Source organism: Natrix helvetica, assembly GCF_964273705.1.
Source record: "Natrix helvetica genome assembly, chromosome: 14".
Lineage (NCBI taxonomy): Eukaryota > Metazoa > Chordata > Lepidosauria > Squamata > Natricidae > Natrix > Natrix helvetica.
Window position 1 is genome coordinate 5,840,160 of NC_138564.1, and position 22,552 is coordinate 5,862,711.

A 22,552-nucleotide genomic window follows, 5' to 3' on the forward strand; every position below is an offset into this window, starting at 1 on the left:
AAAAGTGCCAGTTTTCTGCAAAGCTATCATAAAATGCAGCCACGTAGCTGCAAACGGCATAGAATAGAAATATGGAATAGAATAGAATAGAATAGAATAGAATAGAATGAGGAGGAGGAGAAAGGAATGGAATGGAACAGAATAGAGTAGATTAGAAATATGGAATAGAATAGAATGAATTAAAATAGAATAGGGAGAAGGAGGAGAGAAGAATAGAATAGAAGGAGAAGAAAAGTAGAATAGAATAGAAATATGGAATAGAATAGAATGAGGAGGAGGAGAAAGGAATGGAACAGAATAGAGTAGAGTAGAATAGAATAGAATAGAATGAAATACAATAGAATAGGGGGGAGAGAAGAATAGAATAGAAGAAGAAAAGTAGAATAGAATAGAAATATGGAATAGAATAGAATGAGGAGAATGGAATGAAACAGAATAGAGTAGAATAGAAATAGGGAATAGAATAGAATGAAATACAATAGAATAGGGGGGAGGAGGAGAGAAGAATAGAATAGAAGGAGAAGAAACATAGAATAGAATAGAAATATGGAATAGAATAGAATGAGGAGGAGGAGGAGAAAGGAATGGAACGGAACAGAATAGAATGAAATACAATAGAATAGGGGGGAGGAGGAGAGAAGAATAGAATAGAATAGAAATATGGAATAGAATAGAATGAAATACAATAGAATAGAGAGGAGGAGGAGAGAAGAATAGAATAGAAGGAGAAGAAAAGTAGAGTAGAATAGAAATATGGAATAGAATAGAATAGAATGAGGAGGAGAAAGGAATGGAACGGAACAGAATAGAATAGAATGAAATACAATAGAATAGGGAGGAGGAGGAGAGAAGAATAGAAGGAGAAGAAAAGTAGAATAGAATAGAAATACGGAATAGAGTAGAATAGAATAATAACTTTATTGTCGCTTTAAATGTACACTAATCGGCATACATTAAAATGAAATTTCGTTGCCTACAGCTCAAAGAGTCACCACCTCCAATACACACGACACGAACATGACAAAATAAATACCAGTGAACTTAAGATCGTTGGGGGCAATATGCTGACTGTAAACCGCTTAGAGAGGGCCATAAAAGCACTACAAAGCGGTATATAAGTATTAAGTGCTGTTGCTACTGCTATTAAGCATGACAAAATGAATAAATATAAGTGAGTTATCCTCAGTCAGAGATTACCCATATTGCAATGGAAAACGGAGGCTGTGCAGAGCTAAGCTCACCCAAGAAGCATCGGTGCCTTAAAAGGCAGCATCATTTGCAGCCTTCTGAACGTCGTGCCGTCAATCACCCCGGCAGCTGTTGAACAAAAGCTGGCCAACGCGGCGGCCTCTGCGGTGTTCCTGAATGGCGCCCAGACGGTTTTGACTCGGCTTCGGGTTTTCCACTCCTTTCATTCATGATTCTCCCACTGCGGCTGTCAAAACAATGTAGCTCTCTGGAATACCACTGTTTAAAACAACACAAAAAAGTCCCATCCTTTCCATTCTTCACTCGACAGATGCAATGGAAGATGGCGATGAAGATGATGATGATGACGACGACGACGACAACGAAGGGAATTATCTGCATCCCAGCCTTTTCGCCTCTAAGAAACGGAGCAGGCTGGAAGAACTGATGAAGGTAATGCTTCCGCTTCCTGTTCTTTGAAGGGCAAGACTTCCGGTCTGGTTTTAATTGTGGTGTCAAGTTTGCGAGTTTCTATATACAATAATTCCTCCACGCCTTTCCCCTCCCCCCCACCTCCTCCTCTGCTTTGCCAGACCCTACTCCAGGTTACTCATGGTAGATAATGCCCTTCTAGGTTTGCATGCCATATGAAGTGAAGTGATTTTCCTCTCGTCTACTAGCAAAAACCTTTGAGGTTTCCCTTCCTTCATCTATATTTAGGTGGCGGTGGTTTTTTACAATAAGGTTTTAGAAGCCCCTTCTCTGATCTCAACAGTTTCTTTCAGGGAAGAGAGAATCCAACGTTTTCCCCACCGCTTTTTGATGGGCAAAAAAACCATGATGAAATTAACCATTACAAAAACATGATCTTCCGTTGATTCTTTCTATTGAAAGCTTTGTCCCTCCAAGTAGTACTAGGATAGAGGGCCAGTTTCGTGCTGTGGCTAAGATGCTGGCTTAGAAACCAGGAGACTCTTGAGTTCTAGTCCCACCAGTTAGGTGACTTTGGGCCAGTCACCAGTGTTGTGGCCCACCAGCGGCCAGCAGGTTCGGAGGAGGAGGTTGGGAGGTTGGGGAGGAACATAGGCCAGTCCTGGAGTCTGGGGAAAGTTTCGGACGAGAGCTCTGCATTGGAGGCAGAGATGGGGCCAGGGCCATCTGGTAAGTTATGTGCTGCCTTCGGAGTCAGACATCAGTAAGGCAGACGAACAGCTGGAGCCTGTTCCCATTGTGCGCATGCGCAGAGTTGCCAGATGAAGGGAACAACTAAACAACAGGGGTCGACTTGGGAGTAAGGCCATAGGTGGACTGTGAATGGCCCCTCCCATAGGGAATAAAAGAGGAGCGAAAGGGGAGTGGAGTTTGCAGGAGACAATTAGTTCATTCCTGAATTCTTGCCAGGTATTGCGGCATCTGAAAGATATCTGCCTGGCCACTCTCCAAGCCTGATAAAGGTTTACAAAAATAAGGTGAGTTATAAATCAGATGCAACCAATTTCGTTGTACTTAAGTACAATGACAATAAGGATTATACTTAGATTGTCAAGTTCCCAACTAATGAGGCAAATCGGAAACTACAAGGCCACTTGCTTCCTCAAAGAACTTCTTTATTGGGTACATCAAATCGACACGCTTTGGGTAAAACCAACTCTCAATCATTCCCACAAGTTCAGTATAATTAAAACAAGCAATAACCCCTTCCCCCAATGTGTCACTGGTCACATTGGCCAATTAGGTTAATTGCCAAGCTCCTCAGGCACTCTTCTCCTTCCTCCATCACCTGGGAGATGACCTTGGTTCCTACATGAAAGATTTATCTTGTGTTTAGTAAGGCATTCCAGCCTTCCTCCCCCTTCCTGTAACTATGGCAACGATGAACCAGGAAAATGGCCTCTTGATAAATAATTAATAAATCACATCTCCAGCATGCCGTTTAGAGTGGTGGGTTGGACTAGAGGTGGAGCTCTCACCTCACAATCAGGAGGCTGGGAGTTCGATCCTAGGTAGAGGCAGATATTTCTCTCTCTGGACATGATGAGAATATATCTGCTGAACAAAACTCCGCATTGGCGACAGGAAGGGCATCTGGCCAGTAAATGTTCAGCTCCAACTCAGTTGCCCAGACTCCACCCCCACAAGGGATTATGGAGTCGTTAAATGATGATGGTGATTTCCAGATCGTCCTAGCCAATGGGACTGAAGAACCTGTGAAGCTTTTCTGAGCCACAGAGAGGATCGTTTGATGTTGGGCAGTCAGGGTGAGAGAGTTCAGCCCCCGTGATGTCCCTTGTCTTTGCCTCTTGTAGCCGCTGAAGGTGGTGGATCCCGATCACCCATTGGCAGCCCTTGTTCGCAAAGCTCAGGCCGAAAACGCCAGTGCAGCTCAGGCGGGCGAAGGGACAGCCGCTCCAACGTCCCAAATGGAATATTCTTCCGATCGTAAGTACATTCCTGTTGTTGATAAGAGAATTTAAGCCTGTCAAAAAGTGGCTGTGCATAATGGTCCGGAAGAGACAACAGTGACGGCTACAGATAGTCCTCGACTTACGGCCACAGTGGAGCCCAACGTTTCTGTCGTTAAGTAAGGCATTATGGTGGCGCAGTGGTTGGAGTGCAGTACTGCAGGCTACTTCTGCTGACTGCCGTCTGACTGCAGTTTGGCAGTTCGAATCTCACCAGGCTCAAGGTTGACTCAGCCTTCCGTCCTTCCGAGGTTGTAAAATGAGGACCCAGATTGTTGGGGGCAAGAGGCTAAACCACTTAGAGGGGGCTATTAAAGCACTATGAAGTGGTGTATAATTCTAATTCCTATTGCTTTTGTTCTTCCTTTTCTCCTTCCTTCCTTCCTCCCTCCCTCCCTCCCGTCCCATCCATCCATCCATCCATCCATCCATGGTGCACAGTGGTTAGAATGCAGTATTGCAGGCTAACTGCTGACTGCCAGGAGTTCGATCCTAACTGACTCAGCCTTCCATCCTTCTGAGATACGGCTACCTCAGAATAGCAGTAACAGCTATTGCTATTAATAATAGCTATTGCTATTGTGACCTTTCCTGGATCCTGGGATCATGTGATCCCCTTTGGCGACCTTCTGACAAGCGAAGTCAATGGGGAATCCAGATCCGCTTTACAACTGTGTTACTAGCTTAACGGCTGCAATGATCCACTTAACAACGGTGCCGAGAAAAGTCGTAAAATGGGGTAAAACTCAACTTAACAAATAGCAATAGCCCTTAGACTTATATACGGCTTCATAGTGCTTTTACAGCCCTCTCTAAGCGGTTTACAGAGTCAGCCTCTTGCCCCCAACAATCTGGGTCCCCATTTTACCCACCTCTGAAGGATGGAAGGCAGAGTCAACCTTGAGTCAATCAGGATCGAACTGCCAAATTGCAGGCAGCCAGCAGAAGTAGCCTACAGTACTGCATTCTAACCACCCCGTCACCGAGGCTCATCTTCATAAATATGAAACCAGTTGCCAAGCATCTGAATTTTGATCCCATGTCCATGGGGATGCTGCAAACATCATAACTATGAAAAACAGTCATCAGTCACCTTTCTCAGTGCTGTTGCAACTTTGGTCCTTGTCACTAAACCACCAGTTGTAAGTCGAGGACTTCCCTGTATTGCATAGCCTTTAGTAGTAGGTCCTTCTTGTCAACGTGGTTGCATGCTTTGCGCTGTTACCGCCATTGAGAGACCGAGCACACAGTTTCAGGAAAGGAAGTAGGATTCTGCCACTTGCTATCTGCAACTCAAGGGTTACTACCTCTCTTAGAAAATGCAATGGTGCCTCTGCTAATAAGGTCCAATCTCTGTACTAATGGAAAACAATCTCATTATTTTGGAGGTAACCAATAAGTAATTGGATCCTGCCTGGGTGTAAAATGAATGGGGTATTTGGAACTTCCATTAAATAAGCTGGTTATCTTGGAGCAGTTAGCAGATCTAAGGGGAAGGACGTGACTTGCCATGCCCAGTTCCTGCAACTGTTCATTGTTTGATTTTAGCCTCCAGACCTTTGATCATCTTAGATAGATTCAGATTAACAGAGTTGGAAGGGACCTTGTAGGTCATCTAGTCCAACCCCCTGCCTGAGCAGGAGATGCTACACCATTTCTGACAGATGGCAGTCCAGTCTCTTCTTGAAAGCCTCCAGGGATGAAGCTCCCACAACTTCCGAAGGCAACTTCTGTTCCACTGATTGATTGTTCTCACTGTCAGAAAATTCCTCCTTATTTCTAAATTGAATCTCTCCTTGTTCAGTTTCCATCCATTGTTCCTTCTCTGGCCTTTGGGTGCTTTGGAAAATAGCTTGACCCCCTCCTCTCTGTGGCAGCCCCTCAAACATTGGAAGACTGCTCTCCTGTCTCCCCTGATCCTTCTCTTCCCTAGACTAGCCAGGCCCAGTTCCTGCAACCATTCTTCATATCTTTTATCCTCTAGTCCCCTCATCATCCTGGTTGCTCTTCTCTTCCCTCTTTCTAGAGTCTCCACATCTTTTTTTATGGTGTGGTGACCAAAACTGGATGCAGTATTCTAGGTGTGGCCTTACTAAGGCTTTATAGAGTGGTATTAGTACCTCCCTTGATTGAATCCCTCTGTTAATGCATGGCATCTGACCTCTGGGTTAAATCTGTATGCTGTAAAACAGGGGTCCCCAACCTTTCTGACTCTGCAGACCACTGGGGGTAGGTGGGCAAAGAGGGGCTGGTTTCCCACCATACAATGGGTGCACTTGCACAAATGGAGCTTCACGGACCAAGGCGCACGCCCACTGCTTGCACAAACGGAGTTTCGTTGCCTCTTGCACAGTCCAATTCCCAACGGGTCCATGGCCGAGTACCAGGTCACAGCCCTGGGGGTTGTGGACCCCTGCCCTAAAAGGTGATGTTTTCTTGATTGGGAGTCCCCCCCACCCCATAATCAAGGAGCATATCTTTGCGGCTTGAAAAGATGCTGTTTAATACAGTCTCCCTGCAACCTGTCCGGTTTTTCTTCCCCCACCAGGCAGGTTGGGTTGAACAACGAAGCGGTGGATTCAGAGTTGATAGTCGCACGGCAGGAAAAATGACCTGTCATTCTCAAGTAGCAATAGTTGCACCCGATGATGTATTTCTGCTTCTTTTTCCCATCATCCCGCTGCCCGTTTTATTAGACGAGAGGAGATGGATTGCGCAATATTGATATCCTAAACTCCACAAAGAGCAGAAAATCAAATTAATGAAGATGTCTTCGTTTCTGAAGACACATGCCATGCATTAGTCTACACAAATTGAGCATCAGAGGGTATAGTTAGTAATATTTTTCATACTTCTCTCCGTACGTGAGATGCGACAACTTCCTATTAGTCTGTGTTAGCATCAGAGGAACGGGGACTGTTACAGAATTTAGATTCTTGCTTTCTCAACATAAATATCCATGGAACCGCAATCATCCCGATTTTTAAAACCAGAAATCATCTGGGCTACATTTCTCTGGAGCTAGATTGTTCTTGGTGTGGAACGTAGCATTTAACCTTCCGTTTCAGTTAAAACTTCTATTATTATTATTTTTCCTGGCATTGCTTCCCTGTGACAATGCCTCAAAGAGATTGAACGGAAGAGAGAAGCCACAGACCCGTCATCAAAGCACACACATCTCACAACAGTGGGAAAATGTTAATTTAGCTATATTTCTCCCCTGTAGGGGGAAAGGGGGGGGGAAAGGGGGGGAGAAATCAAAGCTGCTTCATTCGTTTCAGAAATACAGCACCGTTCTTTCTTTAAAAAGGAGGTTACTAATCTATCGTTAGAAGACCAAAGATAGGATGATGCAGAATGGTAGGCTCTTAACAGGATGCCATGAATAGTTTTTAAAAAAAATACGACTGGTTTCAGTGAGAAAATCAGTGTTGTTCATTTCTGTTACAAGGAATGCTATAGAACCACAGGTGGCACGCAATGCTCTCTCTGCAGGCATGCATGCCTCCCTCCGGCCGGTTAGTACAATACAATACAATAGCAGAGTTGGAAGGGACCTTGGAGGTCTTCTAGTCCAACCCCCTGCCTAGGCAGGAAACCCTATGCCGTTCCAGACAAATGGCTATCCAACATCATCTTAAAGACTTCCAGTGTTGGGACATTCACAACTTCTGGAGTTCCACTGATTAATTGTTCTAACTGTCAGGAAGTTTCTCCTCAGTTCTAAGTTGCTTCTCTCTTTGATTAGTTTCCACCCATTGCTTCCTGTTCTGCCCTCAGGTGCCTTGGAGAATAGTTTGACTCCCTCTTCTTTGTGGCAACCCCTGAGATATTGGAAGACTGCTATCATGTCTCCCCTAGTCCTTCTTTCTCTTAAGCTAAACATACCCAGTTCCTGCAACCGTTCTTCATTATGTTTTAGTCTCCAGTCCCCTCATCCTCTTTGTTGCTCTTCTCTGCACTCTTTCTAAAGTCTCCACATCGTTTTTTACATTGTGGCGACCAAAACTGAATGCAGTATTCCAAGTGTGGCCTTACCAAGGCCTTATAAACTAGTATTAACACTTCACGTGATCTTGATTCTATCCCTCTATTTATGCAGCCTAGAACCGTGTCGGCTTTTTTGGCTGCTGCTGCACACTGCTGGCATCAGGTTTCTCGCACAAGCCGGGGGGGGGCACATGCAGGGGGCTGTGTGTGTGGGGGACAGGGTGCATGTGTGGGGGCCACCTGCATTGCATTTTGGGGGTTCTGGTACGCACACATTTTCAAGCGCACACACAAACGCTTTGGGCACTCGGTCTGGAAAAGATTCGCCATCCCTGCTATAGAACATTACATACCTGGCCAGTGTGAGGGCCAACTTTCCCTGTGACCTATTTTTTTTATGGCCAAGTTAAAAAAAAGAAATAAACGACTAGGAATTACGAGCACAGTGCCTTCTATGCTGCAGCTTCAGACTTCCCGAAATGTTTCACGTAGGTTAGGGTTTTTCTTTTTAATTGGGTTGTTTTTATTACTGATCTCTGATCATAAAGGATTTGATTTATATATGTGATGAGGTGGACAGGCTCAACCAGAGTTTGTAGCTGCAAGGCAATTTATCTTTCATCTTGCTTCTCAGTTTTCATACTGGTAACCTACAAAGCTCATGAATGTGATTTTAAAGTAATAGTTCAAAGTGGTACCTCGATAACACTCCGGGGTTCTGGGAGATGTGATGCGTTCCAAAAACTATGAGCATCGAACAGCTTTTTTCCCACAAAAAAAAATTGAGTCGCAAGGCAGCCGACATCCACAAGTTCTAGCTTGTGCTTTGAGTACCGGGTCAAAATCTTCATGTTAAAATGTGTTGAGTACCAAATTCTATGAGTTTGAAAGCAGTTGAGTATCAAGCTACCACTTCGCAACGTGAAGCAAAAAATCAGTCTTGGCTAAATGCAGATGATGGAGAATCAATTCGTTTTCTTTCCTTAGGTTGGCATCCATCCCTTAATTCGTTCTTGTGCATCTAACAGCGAAAGCTTTCCTTAATTAACGTATTGTAAACATTGTCTCGTCCTGGATAAATAGTTTGTTTGAAGGAGTGCCTTAATTTTCATGCTTTTTGCAGCCCAATCATTCATTTTTCTGCATGAAATTAGCTGCATTGGAGATGCCTTCCTCCCTCAGAAGGAAAATTCGCATTTTGCATTCCAGACAAAGTTTTGCTCAAGCAAATTAAACTCGTGAATATCCAAAAGATAATTGATCTGATTAAATGATTTGGATAAGGAAAAAAAAAACTTCATTGTATACAGAGGTATCTTATAATTGGATTCCTAGCATCTAGATTATTATCTTTTGAAAGCTCAGAAAGAATTTTAAACATAATCGGTATATAATGATTCATGTTTTGAGAGTAAAACATCTATTGATGACTTTCTGAAGGCTTATCCGTTTGAAAACATATTTTTTTCTTTTCTTTTGTTTATTAGTACTTCATTTTTCTTAACTGCAAATAAGTAGCACTATGGTAAAAGGAGGGGGTTTGAATAACTTCCTCAAAAGGACATTTATCTCGGTTGTCATTGTTAGTTTTATCTGTTCTGCAACACTGAATGAATTTGTAAAGTGAGTCATTTATTGCACATTAAATATTAAAATGAGTTAAAGGCCAGCTGAGCAAAGGGCATGATGCTAATCACCAAATAGTCTTCTTAATAAGAAAATGAGGTCTTGCAAAAGGAGAGAGAATTGCTTAAGAGTGCTGCAGAAAAATTACTTAAAACCCCATAATAAAATAGAAGTGGCGCTTACGATCTTTACAAAAGATCTTTTCCCTATCACAATCTTGGGATTGAGAGGGAAGTGCCTTGCCCATAGATTTGAGATGTCATCTTTGTCTGGGTGATTATTTTCAAACATTCTGAATTTTGTTTAGTGGGAGAACATCCAAGCAGGGATATCTGGAGTTGGTTATACAATTCTTTTCTATAGGAAACTGCCTTGGGTTATTTCAAATGCTCGTTTCTCAAGGGTCAAATTGTCGGTGAGAGGCGCAGCACACAAATTTAATAAATGAAATAGTCCTTTTTTTTTTTTAGAAAGTCCATTTCTAAATTGCATTGACAGAGGGATACAAACAAGCTCAAGTGAAGTACACCACACTGTAAAAAATGATGTTGTGACTGAGTGCAGAGAAGAGCAACCAGGATGATAAGGGGACTGGAGACTAAAACATACCATGGACGGTTGCAGGAACTGGGCATGGCTAGTCTAGTGAAGAGAAGGACCAGGGGAGACAGGATAATAGGATAGCAGTCTTCCAATATTTGAGGGGCTTTGCAAGTTGCAGGAACTTCATCACTGGAAGCTTTCAAGAAGAGACTGGACTGCCATCTGTCAGAAATGGTGTAGGGTCCCCTGCTTGGATGGGGGATTGGACCAGATGACCTACAAGGTCCCTTCCAACTCTGTAAATCTGAATCCTTCTAAGATGATCAAAGGCTTGGATGCTAAAACATACAATGAATGGTTGCAGGAACTGGGCATGGCTAGTCTAGTGAAGAGAAGGACCAGGGGAGACAGGAGAGCAGCCTTCCAATATTTGAGGGGCTGCCACAGAGAGGAGGGGCTCAACCTATTTCCAAAGCACCTGAAGGCCAGACAAGGAACAATGGATGGGAACTGAACAAGGAGAGATTCAACCTAGAAATAAGGAGGAATTTCCTGACAGTGAGAACAATCCAGCAATGGAACAGAAGTTGCCTTCAGAAGTTGTGGGAGCTTCATCACTGGAGGCTTTCAAGAAGAGACTGGACTGCCATCTGTCAGAAATGGTGTAGGGTCTCCTGCTTGGGCAGGAGGTTGGACTAGATGACCTACAACGTTCCTTCCAACTTTGTTAATCTAAACATTTGACCTTTGAAAACAAAAAGCACTTTGGGGACAACCATGACCTGGTTGAAAATCTCCATAGACAAATGAGATAAATGTTCATATTGTCTGCCATAGCATGCAGCGGTCCCTTCTCTAGAAACTGACATTGAAGGCAGAGATTATCCATCTCAGACTTGGTGTTCCTTTGCCAGATGACTTTGTCGTGAGCTATGGAACTTGATCCACCGAGCACTGCAGACTTGGTCATTCTCCATTTGTTATGCACTTCAGTATACTTTAATATATAATGTAATATAGTCCTTTCAATGTACTTTGAGGGACTTTAAGAAGAACTTGGAATCGTAGGGTTGGAAGGGACCTTGGAGGTCTTCTAGTCTAATCCCTTGCCCGGACTCCTTATACCCTCCCAGACAAATGATTGTCCAATCTTTTTGTTGACCCTGGTTTCTTATTTGGTCTCTTGTCAGAGTTTGGCTGAAAAGTGTGACTGAACCAGACTCATCCAGTGAGTTTGTATGGCTTAGAGTAGACTTCAACCTAGGTGTCCCTACTCTGGGTCCATCATCTTACTTACTAGGGCACACTAGGTCTTAGGTGAAGAGAATGGGATTGGGTCCAAGTTACCACGGGAGATCCCACAGCTGAAGAGCAATCCACGGTCTTCCCAGTTGTCAGTCTAATAACTTCACTAATTACACCCTAGAGGGATGCGGTGGCCCAGTGGCTAAGACACTGAGCTTGTCGATCAGAAAGGTTGGCGGTTCGAATCCCTAGCGCTGCATAACGGAGTGAGCTCCCGTGACTTGTCCAGCTTCTGCCAACCTAGCAGTTCAAAAGCACGTAAAAAATGCAAGTAGAAAAATAGGAACCACCTTTGGTGGGAAGGTAACAGCGTTCCTTGCGCCTTCGGTGTTGAGTCATGCCGGCCACATGACCACGGCGACGTCTCCGGACAGCGCTGGCTCTTCGGCTTTGAAACGGAGATGAGCACCGCCCCCTAGAGTCAGGAACGACCAGCACATATGTGCGAAGGGAACTTTTACCTTTAATTACACCCTACTGGCACTAATGTTCAACTTTCAAGGTGTCTATAAAGATCACGGGCTTGCAGGAATCCTTCTATGTCTTGCTTCACTATTAAAAAATTCAAAAGTTCTTGTTATTCCCAGAACACCCAATTTCTCCTTTTTTTTTTCCTTTGAGCTCTTTTTTTTGGGGGGGGGGGCCTTCTCTGCTGGCCTGAATCCGAACTGCTCTCCCTGTCAATCAAATGCTCAGAGAGAACCCAGCACTTGCGGAATGCTGATGACCTGTATATTTTATTTCATGGTGCCCACAAGCTCTAGTGTTAAGACGTCGAGGCCTGTAAAATGCTATTGTAGACCCCAGTTGACATTGAGAAAGCAGCACTATAAACAGATTTTGGGATGTGCTGCATTTTTCAGCAGCAGGTCTGTTTTTCAGACAGCAAAGTTGTCCGAAGTTCTCTTGCCCAGATGCACCCCAGATAGCAATGAAGACTTATAGACCGCTTCACAGTGCTGAACAGCCCTCTCTAAGCGGTTTACAGTATCAGCTTATTGCCCTCAACAATCTGGGTCCTCATTTTACTGACTTCAGAAGGACGGAAAGCTGAACCAACCTCCAGCCGGTGAGAATTGAATTGCAGGTTGTGGGCAGAATTAGTCTGCAATGCTGAATTCGAATGGATGGACAGATGGATGTGGTTGCAGTGGCCTAGAGGTGCAGTTCTCGCCTCAGTCAGGAGGCTGTGTGTTCGATCCTAGGTAGAGGCAGATATTTCTCTTTCTGGGCACAATGAGAATGTATCTGCTGAACAAAACTCTGTACTGGTGACAGGGAAGGGCATCCAGCCAGTAATCCCTCTGCTAGCTCCATTGATGGATGGATGGATGGATGGATGGATGGATGGATGGATGGATGGATAGATGATGATAGACAGACAGACAGACAGATAGATGATAGATAGATAGATAGATAGATAGATAGATAGATAGATGATAGATAGATAGATAGATAGATAGATAGATGAGATAGATAGATAGATAGATAGATAGATAGATAGATAGATAGATAGATAGATAGATAGATAGATAGATAGATAGATAGATAGATAGATAGGATGGATAATAGATGATAGACAGGTAGATGATAGATAGATGGATGGATGGATGGATGGATGGATGGATGGATGGATGGATAGATGATAGATGGATGGATGGATGGATGGAAAGATACAGATGGATGGATGGATGGAAAGATATGGATGGATGGAGGGACAGATGGACAGATGGATGTGGTGCAATGGCCTAGAGGTGGAGCTCTTGCCTCAGTCAGGAGGCTGTGTGTTCGATCCTAGGTAGAGGCAGATATTTCTCTTTCTGGGCACAATGAGAATGTATCTGCTGAACAAAACTCTGTACTGGTGACAGGGAAGGGCATCCGGCCAGTAATCCCTCTGCTACCTCCATTCAGTTGCCCAGACTCTATCCCCCTCCCAAGGGATTATGGGGTCATTAAAAGAAGAAGATGATGATGATGATGGATGGATGATAGACAGAGAGACAGACATGGAAAGAGCAAGAGACAGAGAGAAACAGAGAGAGACAGAGACATAGAAAGCAATAGCGATAAAGACTTATATACCGCTTCATAGTGCTTTTACAGCCCTCTCTGAGCGGTTTACAGAGTCAGCCTCTTGCCCCCAACAATCTGAGTCCTCATTTGACCCACCTCAGAAGGACAGAAGGCTGCGTCCACCTTGAGCCTGTTGAGACTCGAACTGCCGAACTGCTTTGAGGTGGTTGTTTTTTTAAATACGTTCATAACCCCTTGTGTTGGATTTGTGATTCCGCTTGCAAGTTAGAGCCCAAGCATGCTGTTCCTCTCGAAAAAGCTATCAGCCCAATTGTGTTTCATCTTGTATTTGTCGTACACTTTTTTTTAAAAAAATGCCATGCTGCTTACACAACCATTTTTGGCGTTGTTTTAAAATTGTTTTCGGAAACGTGTCAAAAGCTTTACAGATGTAGGCTTGTCAGTATGAAATTGACTCGCACACTTAAATTCTGAACAATAGGTAGTATTTGAGAGGAAGGACAGTTTTACCAGTGTTGTGTTTTGCTTCTTTATTGATGCGCGTGTTTCTGTTAGGCGTTTTAAAACAACAACAACAGCGTCTAAATGGGTAAAGAAATGGACCAAAAGGGAAAGATAAAGGCACATGATAAAGAAATATATGCTGATATGTTTACAAATATCATAGAGGTGATCGGTTTTCCAGTATATCATGAATCGACGGTGAAAATATATCATTTTAAAGCTGTCAAAAAAAGAACTACGATCGGCACGATGTAAAACCACAGCCTTGTATTGTTTCAGCTTTTTCGGGTTTTGTGTCTTTCTTTTTAGTTCTTAAATTTTAAATTTTGTTCTTCAACCATCGGGGCCGCCTTGAAAGAAATGAAAGGAACTGAAAAAAGTCTTTCGCTCGGTGGCTGCTTTTTTACCATTTGCTGTTCTTCCTTCCTTGCTATTAATAGTGAATAATGAATAATGCACTTGGGCAGAACTCTCTGGAGCCGATCCAGTATCCCTGCAGAGACTCTCAAGAGTTGAAGCTGGTCAGAATAGAAATTTGAAGTAGGGGGAATTGTTCTGGCCCATGCCGAGTTAGCTAGTCCTCAGCTTACGACCACAAGAGAGCCCGAAGGTTCTGTTGCTAAGCGAGGCATTTGTTAAGTGAATTTTGCCGCGTTTTACACTCTTTCTTGCTACAATCCCCTAGTTGTTAAGTTAATAACACGGTTGTTAAGTGTTCTGACTCAGGCTTCCCCCCCAAAGCATGAGGCAGATTCATGGTCCCAGCAAAACCCCTTTTATTAAACAAATGTGAATTCCTCCCATTCACATTCAGCCAAGGCCTGGCAAACAGTCTTTCAAAGGTGAATTTATGACCACAGACCTTATCTAGCTTGGAAAGCTGCCATGTAAATATTTTCCAAAGGAGGGCTGTGGAAAGAAAGACTTGGCACAGAGTCTCTGAGATTCACGGACAGATCTTCGCACTCCTGAAACGAATGTTTGTTTGTTTGTTTATTTGTTTATTTGGATTTATATGCCGCCCTTCTCCAAAAGGACTCAGGGCGACGTACAACATTAAAAAACACACATCCCAAAAGTTAAAAAAAAAATTAAATCCATATCCAAAAAAACAAACCGAATTTTAAAAAAAACAATACATTTAAAATAAGTTAAAATTAACAGGCCGGGCTGGCTTGCTGGAAAAGCCAACTTTTTAGGGCGCGTCGGAAGGACCGGAGGTCGGGGATTATGCGAAGCTCCGGGGGGAAGCTCATTCCAGAGGGAATGAACGAATTGTTTCCTGCAAAAGCCCCCTCCCCTTTCGCTCCTCTTTTATTCCCTATGGGAGGGGCCATTCACTGTCCACCTGTGACTTTACTCCCAAGTCGACCCCTGTTCCTTAATTGTTCCCTTCTCCTGCAGCTCTGCACATACACACATCGGAAACAGGCTCCAGTTGTTCTTCTGCCTCACTGATGTCTGACTCTGAAGGCAGCTGATAACTGGCGGACGGCCCTGTCCCCCTCTCTGCCTCTGACACAGAGCCCTCATCAGAGCCTTCCCCAGACTCCAGGACTGGCCCATCTTCCTCCCCAACCTCCTCACTGTCCGAATCTGCTTCCAGCTCTGCTGGCTACTGATGGGCCACAACATTAAGTGAATTTGGCTTCCCCATTGACTTTGCTTGTCAAAAGGTCGCAAAAGGGGATCACTTGATCCCCAGGACATGCCAACCATCATCAATTACAAGTCAGTTACCAAGTGTCTAAATTTTGATTGCGTGATTGTGATGCTGCTGCTAGCTATGGTCATAAGGGTGAAAAACCATCACAAGTCACTTTTCACTGCCATCGTAGCTTCGAACGCTCGTTAAATGAACTGTTCGTAAGTCAAGGACTGCCTGTCCTGCCACGTTGCTCTTTGCCAAAGTTGCTGAAGTAAAATCTTGGTAATTGGTCGAACGCTGCTCCCTCCTTAGAAATGTTGGAGGAAAAAGGGAGAGGATTAGCCATGCCACTTTGAAGAGTTCAGTATAACACAGTTTAAAATCTTTTGTTTTTCTAAAAAACAGCATAAAAAAAATCTGCCTGCATTATCTTGACATCAGTGTGATGGCAGTTTATCCAGACCACTTTATGTACAGAAAGTTGCGTGTGTGTGTAAAACTACCGTGCCGTTGTTATCCCCCCCCCTTCATCTTCTTCTGCTTCCTTTTAAGTTTAAGCTTCAGCAGTTTTGAATGCCGAGTACATTAGCTGCTAGAATTGTTCTCGTAGGTGTCAAAGTAAATATTGTTAGCGTTGAGAATAAAATTATAAAAGCGCATTTTGAGCCAAGCAAGGGATTGCCAAGTAGTTTCCATGCACACTCGCTGCAATGCATATAGCGTTGGTCCTTTGGAAATGGAGCCAGCCACAGCATACAAAAAGGCGCACACAGCTTGGGGATTTTTTTTTTAGGCACTGAAAGAAATGTTCACCATTCCTGCCAAAGGTATGTGGGCCGTGTGAACTGAATTGCAAGAGAGTGTCGAAGAGAAAGAACCTCAAGGCAGGGTCCTCTGACCTTCAGTGGACTTTAATCTGCACATCCGATCTCAAAATAGAGGTAGCCCTCAACCTACGGCCACAATTGACCCCCCCAAATTTATTTATGTTGGTCAAGTGAATTTTGCCCCGTTTTACGACTTTTCTCACCACATTTGTTAACGGAATCACTGCAGTTGTTCAATGAGTAACACAGTTGTTAAAAGACATTTATTAAGTGAATTTTGCCCCGTTTTACACTCTTCCTTGCCACCCCGCTGTTAAGTGAATCCCTCAGTTGTGAAGTTAATAACGCATTAAGGAAATCTGGCTTCCCCATCGACTTTGCTTGTCAGAAGGTCGCAGAAGGGGCCCTGCAACTGTCATAAATAGGAGTCAGTTGCCAGCTGTCTGAATTGGGATCAGATGACCATGGGGAGGCTGCAATGGTAAGTGAGGAAAACGGTCATAAGTCACTTTTCCCATGCCGTTGTAACTCCGAACGGCCACTAAATGAACCGTTGCAAGTCGAGGACTAATCTGATGGTTGGACAACTCTGTCTGGGAGTTGGAATGTAAATTTATCCACTCCCCAAAAAAACAAAATGTACTGCCAGCCCTCAGCTTAGCATTCATTTAGTGCCCATTCGAAGTTGCAACAGCACTAAACAAAGTGACTTAAGACCAGTCCTCACATTTACGACCGTTGTAGCATCCCCACAGTCAAGCAAACAGAATTCTGGCACTTGTCAATCGGGGTGTATTTAGGAGGGTCGCAGCATCTAGGGGAGGGTCACATGATCACCATTTGCGACCTTCCCAACAGGCAAAAGAGAATGGGGGAAGCCCGATTCGCTTAACAGCCAGACTCACTTAATGACCTGCAGTGATTCACTTAACAAACAAGGTGGTAAAATGGGGTGCGACTCATTTAACAACTGCCTTGCTTAGCAGTGGAAATTCTGGCCCCAATCATGGTGATAGATCAAGGACCCCCCCCCCCCCCCATGCATTTAAAGAAAAATAGTCCCACCTCTTTTCCAAACAGTCATTCCCAAGCAGGAACTGGGGATGTCTAGTCTAATGAAAAAAAGGACCAGGGGAGACATGATGGCAGTCTTCCAATCTTTCAGGGGTTGCCACAAAGAAGAGGGAGCCAAGCTAGTCTCCAAAGCACCTGAGAGCAGAACAAGAAGCAATGGGTGGAAACTAATCAAGGAGAGAAGCAACTTAGAACTAAGGAGAAAATTCCTGACAGTGACAACAATTAACCAGTGGAACAGAAGTTGCCCCAATTCTATAAAATTCCTTGTTTTTAGAGACTGGTGAAGCTCCTTTAGGTATAAGCTGGGCTTGTAAATGGCTTGCCTCATTGTTTTTAATAGGTACAGACTTATTATCATTCCTCGCTTCGTTTTTGCAATGCTCTTCCTCCCCCCCCTCCCCCCCCCCCCCGGTTAGATACCAGATCTATTTTTATTTAGAGGTCTGTTGTGCATCTTAAGAGATGCATCTTATCACAGAATTTCTCCCTTTAAAGCTTAGCATACTGGGCTAGAATTATTCTCTTGTTGAGCCGTTGCAAGCATCATCCGTTGCAAGCCGAAGCATCATCTCTGTTTTATTAATGAAATATGATAATTAATTACCGTCCCGGGCCTTGTTGTCTGTCACTTTCAGACATGTCTCCATCCTGCTTTTTCTAAATAATGCAGGAAGGCTGACAGAGAACTCTAAAATTAAGAATTAAAGCAGCCGTCTCCTGGGATACATTTTGATTGGGAGTCCTGCTCTGGAGCAGATGGCTCCAGTAACCCTTTAGGATTCGGTCTGTAAAATTAAACCGGCTCCGTTTATTAGTGGCTTGGTCAGCTGGCATTTCAGAAGTTGAAGGATTCATACCTGTGCATTTAATAAAATAACGCATTAAAAAGCGCTCTCCGCCCAAACAGGCTGGTGATTTATCGCCCTGCCTTTTGAAAAAGGCATGAATTATGCAGACTCCCCACAACACAACAACGGAAGACGGTGATTATTCCGTAAACTGCTGAGCTGTTTTAAATCGGCATTCCTGCAATGCACGTTATGGCATTGATAAAATAATGAAACGCTTTGCAAACCGCAGATTTTATTCACAGCCAGCCAGTGGTGGGTTGCAGGCGGTATGCCCCGGTATGGGCATACTGGAGCCTACCCGGGTACCATTCCAATACGGTGCTCCGGAGGGACTGAGCTCCTTACCTGTCTTTAAAGTCTTCGGCACTTCCACACACACGCATGGCACATACTTCGCCTGTGCGACGCTCCGCCGAGCAGCTGGAGCGTCGCAGGCAAGTATGATGCCATACTTGGGAAATGCACGCACTTTTATTTTGAGGGGAGTGGGAGAGTCCGTGCGGCCTTTTGGACATTTTCAAATGCTGTTTGGAGTTCGTTTTTGGCATCTTGCAAACAATGTTTTCTGTTGTGGGCATTTATGTCCCTTTTCCATTTGTCCCGTCGGGCGTTAGGGTTAGGGGGCCGAACAGCAGTTCGTTTAGTGACTATTCAAAGTTGCAACGTCCCTGAATAAAAGTGACTTAGGGCCGTTTTTCACACCTACGACCGTCGCAGCCTCCACCTGATCAAAATCCAGGCAGTTGGCAACTGACTCACATTTATGACAGTTGTATGCGGTCTCCTTTTGCGACTTTCTGACGAGCAAAGTCAATGGGTAAACCAGGTTCACTTACCAACTGCAATGATTCGCTTAACAACCTGTGGCCAGAAAGGTCGCAAAATGAAGCAAACCTCACGTGACAAATGTCTCGCTTAGCAACATAAATTGGGGGGGGGGTCATTCTGGTCCTAAGTCAAGGAGTACCTGTAGGTTTTGGGGTTTTTTTTGCACAAGGTGTATATTTTTCCCTCTTTGCAGTTGGTTTATTTTCATTTTAGTTTCTGTCACCTCTGCTTTCTGTCCTTATCAATCCCCCCCCCCCCAAGATTCACTCTTAGCAGTAGAGGTAGTCCTCGACTTACGACCACAATTGAGCCCAAATTTTCTCTTCTTAAGTGAGACATTTGTTGAGTGACTTTTGCCCCATTTTGCGACCATTCCTGCCACAGTTGTTAAGTGAACCTCTGCAGTTGATAAGACCTGGTTGTTAAGTGAGCTTGGCTTGGTCGCAAAGGGAGATCAACGTGACCATTGGGACGCTGCAACGGTCATAAGCACGAACCAGTTGCCCAGCATCTGAATTTTCATCGCACGAGCATGGAGATGCGGCAAAGTTCGTAAAAAACGGCCGTACGTCACTTTTTCTTCCCCCAGTGCTGTCGTAAATTCAAACGTTCGCTAAATGAACTGCCGTAAGTCGAGGACTGCCTTATCAAGAAATGACAGGCATAGCACTCAGAACTTCTGTTCACCTCCCATATCGTTCCCTAATGTCATCCTAAACCAGTGGTTCTCAACCTGTGGGTCGGGACCCTTTTGGGGGTCGAACGACCCTTTCACAGGGGTCGCCTAAGACCATCGGAAAACACATATTTTCAAAAAAATACGGAAAGCATAAAATAATTTTATGGTTGGGGGTCACCACAACATGAGGACCTGTATTAAAGGGTCGCAGCGTTAGGAAGGTTGAGTCCCACCGCCCTAAACAATCAAAAAGTCAGCCATCCTTTCATGCTTGTAATTCCTTCGCCGTGTGTACCTTGGAATAGGGGCATGTTTGAAAAACAAGCACACCATTTTCTAAGCAGATAATCCTCCTACTCTCTCGGGATCCAAATAGCCCAATCACCACTTTTATACTCCTCTCATCTCATTCCTACCCATTCACGGAGGGCCAAAGATGGCATTATTTTCCCCGGATTGCCTTATATTCATAACATCACACCATTTCCCCCCCAAAAAAAACTCGTAATACAATTCTACCTTTATTAGCATTTAATGGAACATAATGTCCACCTGTCACCTAGCTGCAGATTTCTCTTTTGATGTGGACTCTCTGCGTTCCAAATTTCTACTTTCCATTTATACATTTTAGCTCTCCCATTCAAATTCCCCCCCCCCTTTTTTTTAAAGTTTTTATTTTATTTTAATATAAACAATCCATCTTCCTTTAAACAGTGTGCCGCCTGGGTACAAGTATTTTGTGCAAACAATTAAAATTTACAATCGTATTCATTTTTTAATCTATTCTTAGCTTAATACCAATACCCTTAAATGTCTTATACCATAACAATCCTCTTCATGATTTATTTAACTCTATTAATAATATTAACTACTGGTACGTTTTCTGTATTTTACACAACTCGTTTTACCGCTGATTCTTATATTTATTCTCTAACCATCGCTAAAATGATTCCCAAATAGTGTAAGAGGTCAATTTGTTCTTTCTCTTTAATTGCCAGTGTTAATCTATTCATTTCTGCACATTCTGATACTTTCCTAATCACATTCTCGTTTGTAGGAATCTCTTCACTTTTCCAGTTTTGTGCAAATTTACACCTTGACGTCCTTGCGTGTATAGATAGTCCTCGACTTACATCAGTTCACAATTATAACGGCACCGAAAAATGGTGACTTATGACCATTTTTTCCACAGTTACCACCTTTGATCCCCATGATCATATGGTCAAAATTCAGAAGCTTGGCAACTGGCTCATACGACCGTTGCTGTGTCCCACAAAGCCCTGTGATCCCCTTTTGCGACCTGCAAAGTCAGTGGAGAAGCTAGTTTCACTTAACAACCGTGTTTCTAACTTATCAGCTGCAGTGATTCGCTTAACGTCTTTTGTCGGGAAGGGTGGTAAAAATGGAGCAAAGCTCGCTTAACAAGTGTCTCACTTAACAACAGGAATTTTGGACTCAATTGTGGTCATAAATCGAGGACTGCTTGTATTCCCCCAGATCCATTCTGTAAATGAGTAAATATTGTATTACTATTTACTATTGTATTACTATTGCATTCTATTACTATTGTATTACTGATAATTACTGTATCAGTTGAGTTTCATAGCACACAGCAAAACTGCTTTTCTTTCATTCAGAGAAAGGAATAACATATTAATAACAACAAAAGAGGGATATGATGGCTCAGTGGCTAAGACGCTGACCTTATGGATCAGAAAGGTCTGCAGTTCGAATCCCTAGCACCGCATAATGGAGTGAGCTCCCGTGACTTGTCCCAGCTTCTGCCAACCTAGCAGTTCGAAAGCACGTTAAAAATGCAAGTAGGAAAATAGGAACCACCTTTGGTGGGAAGGGAACAGCGTTCCGTGCGCCTTTGGCATTGAGTCATGCCGGCCACATGACCACGGAGGCATCTTCAGACAGCGCTGGCTCTTCGGCTTTGAAACGGAGATGAGCATCGCCCCCTAGAGTCGGGAACGACTAGCACGTATGTGCGAGGGGAACCTTTACCTTAACAACAGAAGAGAATATTTGTATCTCAGGGTTGAACTCTAGTCTAAACAACAATCATTCAATAAACAATGCCCCAGTCCAGAACTACGGTAGTCACAATCACAATTGAGCCCAGAATTTCCGTCGTTCAGTGAGACATAGGTTGTGAGTTTTGCTTCATTTTGTGACCTTTTTTTGCCACAGTTCAGTTAAGTGAATCTGGTTGGTGTCCTCATTGTCTTTGCTCGTCACAAGGTCGCAAAGGGGGATCACCTACCCTTGGGGTAGGGTACAGCAACGGTCATAAGTATGAAACAGTTGCCAAGCGTTTGAAATGGGATTCCACGGTCCTGGGGATGCTGCAAAGGTCTTAACTGTGAAAACTGCTCCTAAAGTCACTTTTTCTCACTGCTGTTGTAACTTTGAGGGTCACTAAATGAACTGTTACAAGTTGAGGACCACCTGTACCACCCCAGACAGTCAAACAGGTAATAACAACCTAATCAAGAAACCACCAAGACCATCTCACCAAGACTTAAATAGAGACCAAACCCCCTCTCCTTGGTAGCACTGATGATGTTAACTAGTTGGGTCATGAAACGTCTGCAAGAAAATAACCAACCCCAGAGAGCACCAAGGATCCCACAGACCTCCTCCTCCCTGCAAATCCCACTCCCTTCTAGCACTGATGATGTTCCCTAGTTGGGTCGTGAAACATCTGCAAGAAAACCACCAGCTGAGAGAGCAACAAGGACCCCCCAGTCCTCCTCATCTTCCTCCCTGCAAATCCCACTCCCTTCTAGCACTGATGATGTTCCCTAGTTGGGTCATGAAACATCTGCAAGAAAACCACCAGCTGAGAGAGCAACAAGGACCCCCCAGTCCTCCTCATCTTCCTCCCTGAAAATCCCACTCCCTTCTAGCACTGATGATGTTCCCTAGTTGGGTTATGAAACGTCTGCAAGAAAACAGCCAAGCTCAGAGAGCACCAAAAA

The 22,552-nt window shown here is 43.9% G+C and overlaps 1 protein-coding gene across 5 annotated transcripts in view; it reads left to right on the forward strand.

Annotated features, from left to right (window-relative positions):
- Positions 1 to 22,552, forward strand: part of SFSWAP (splicing factor SWAP) — a 109,831-nt gene that overhangs the window by 19,269 nt on the left and 68,010 nt on the right. For all 5 annotated transcript variants that reach the window (XM_081966875.1, XM_081966876.1, XM_081966878.1 and 2 more), the window contains 2 exons: positions 1,520 to 1,641; positions 3,495 to 3,627. In XM_081966875.1, coding sequence (XP_081823001.1) covers positions 1,520 to 1,641; positions 3,495 to 3,627 — 255 coding nt within the window. The remainder of the gene's footprint in view (positions 1 to 1,519; positions 1,642 to 3,494; positions 3,628 to 22,552) is intronic.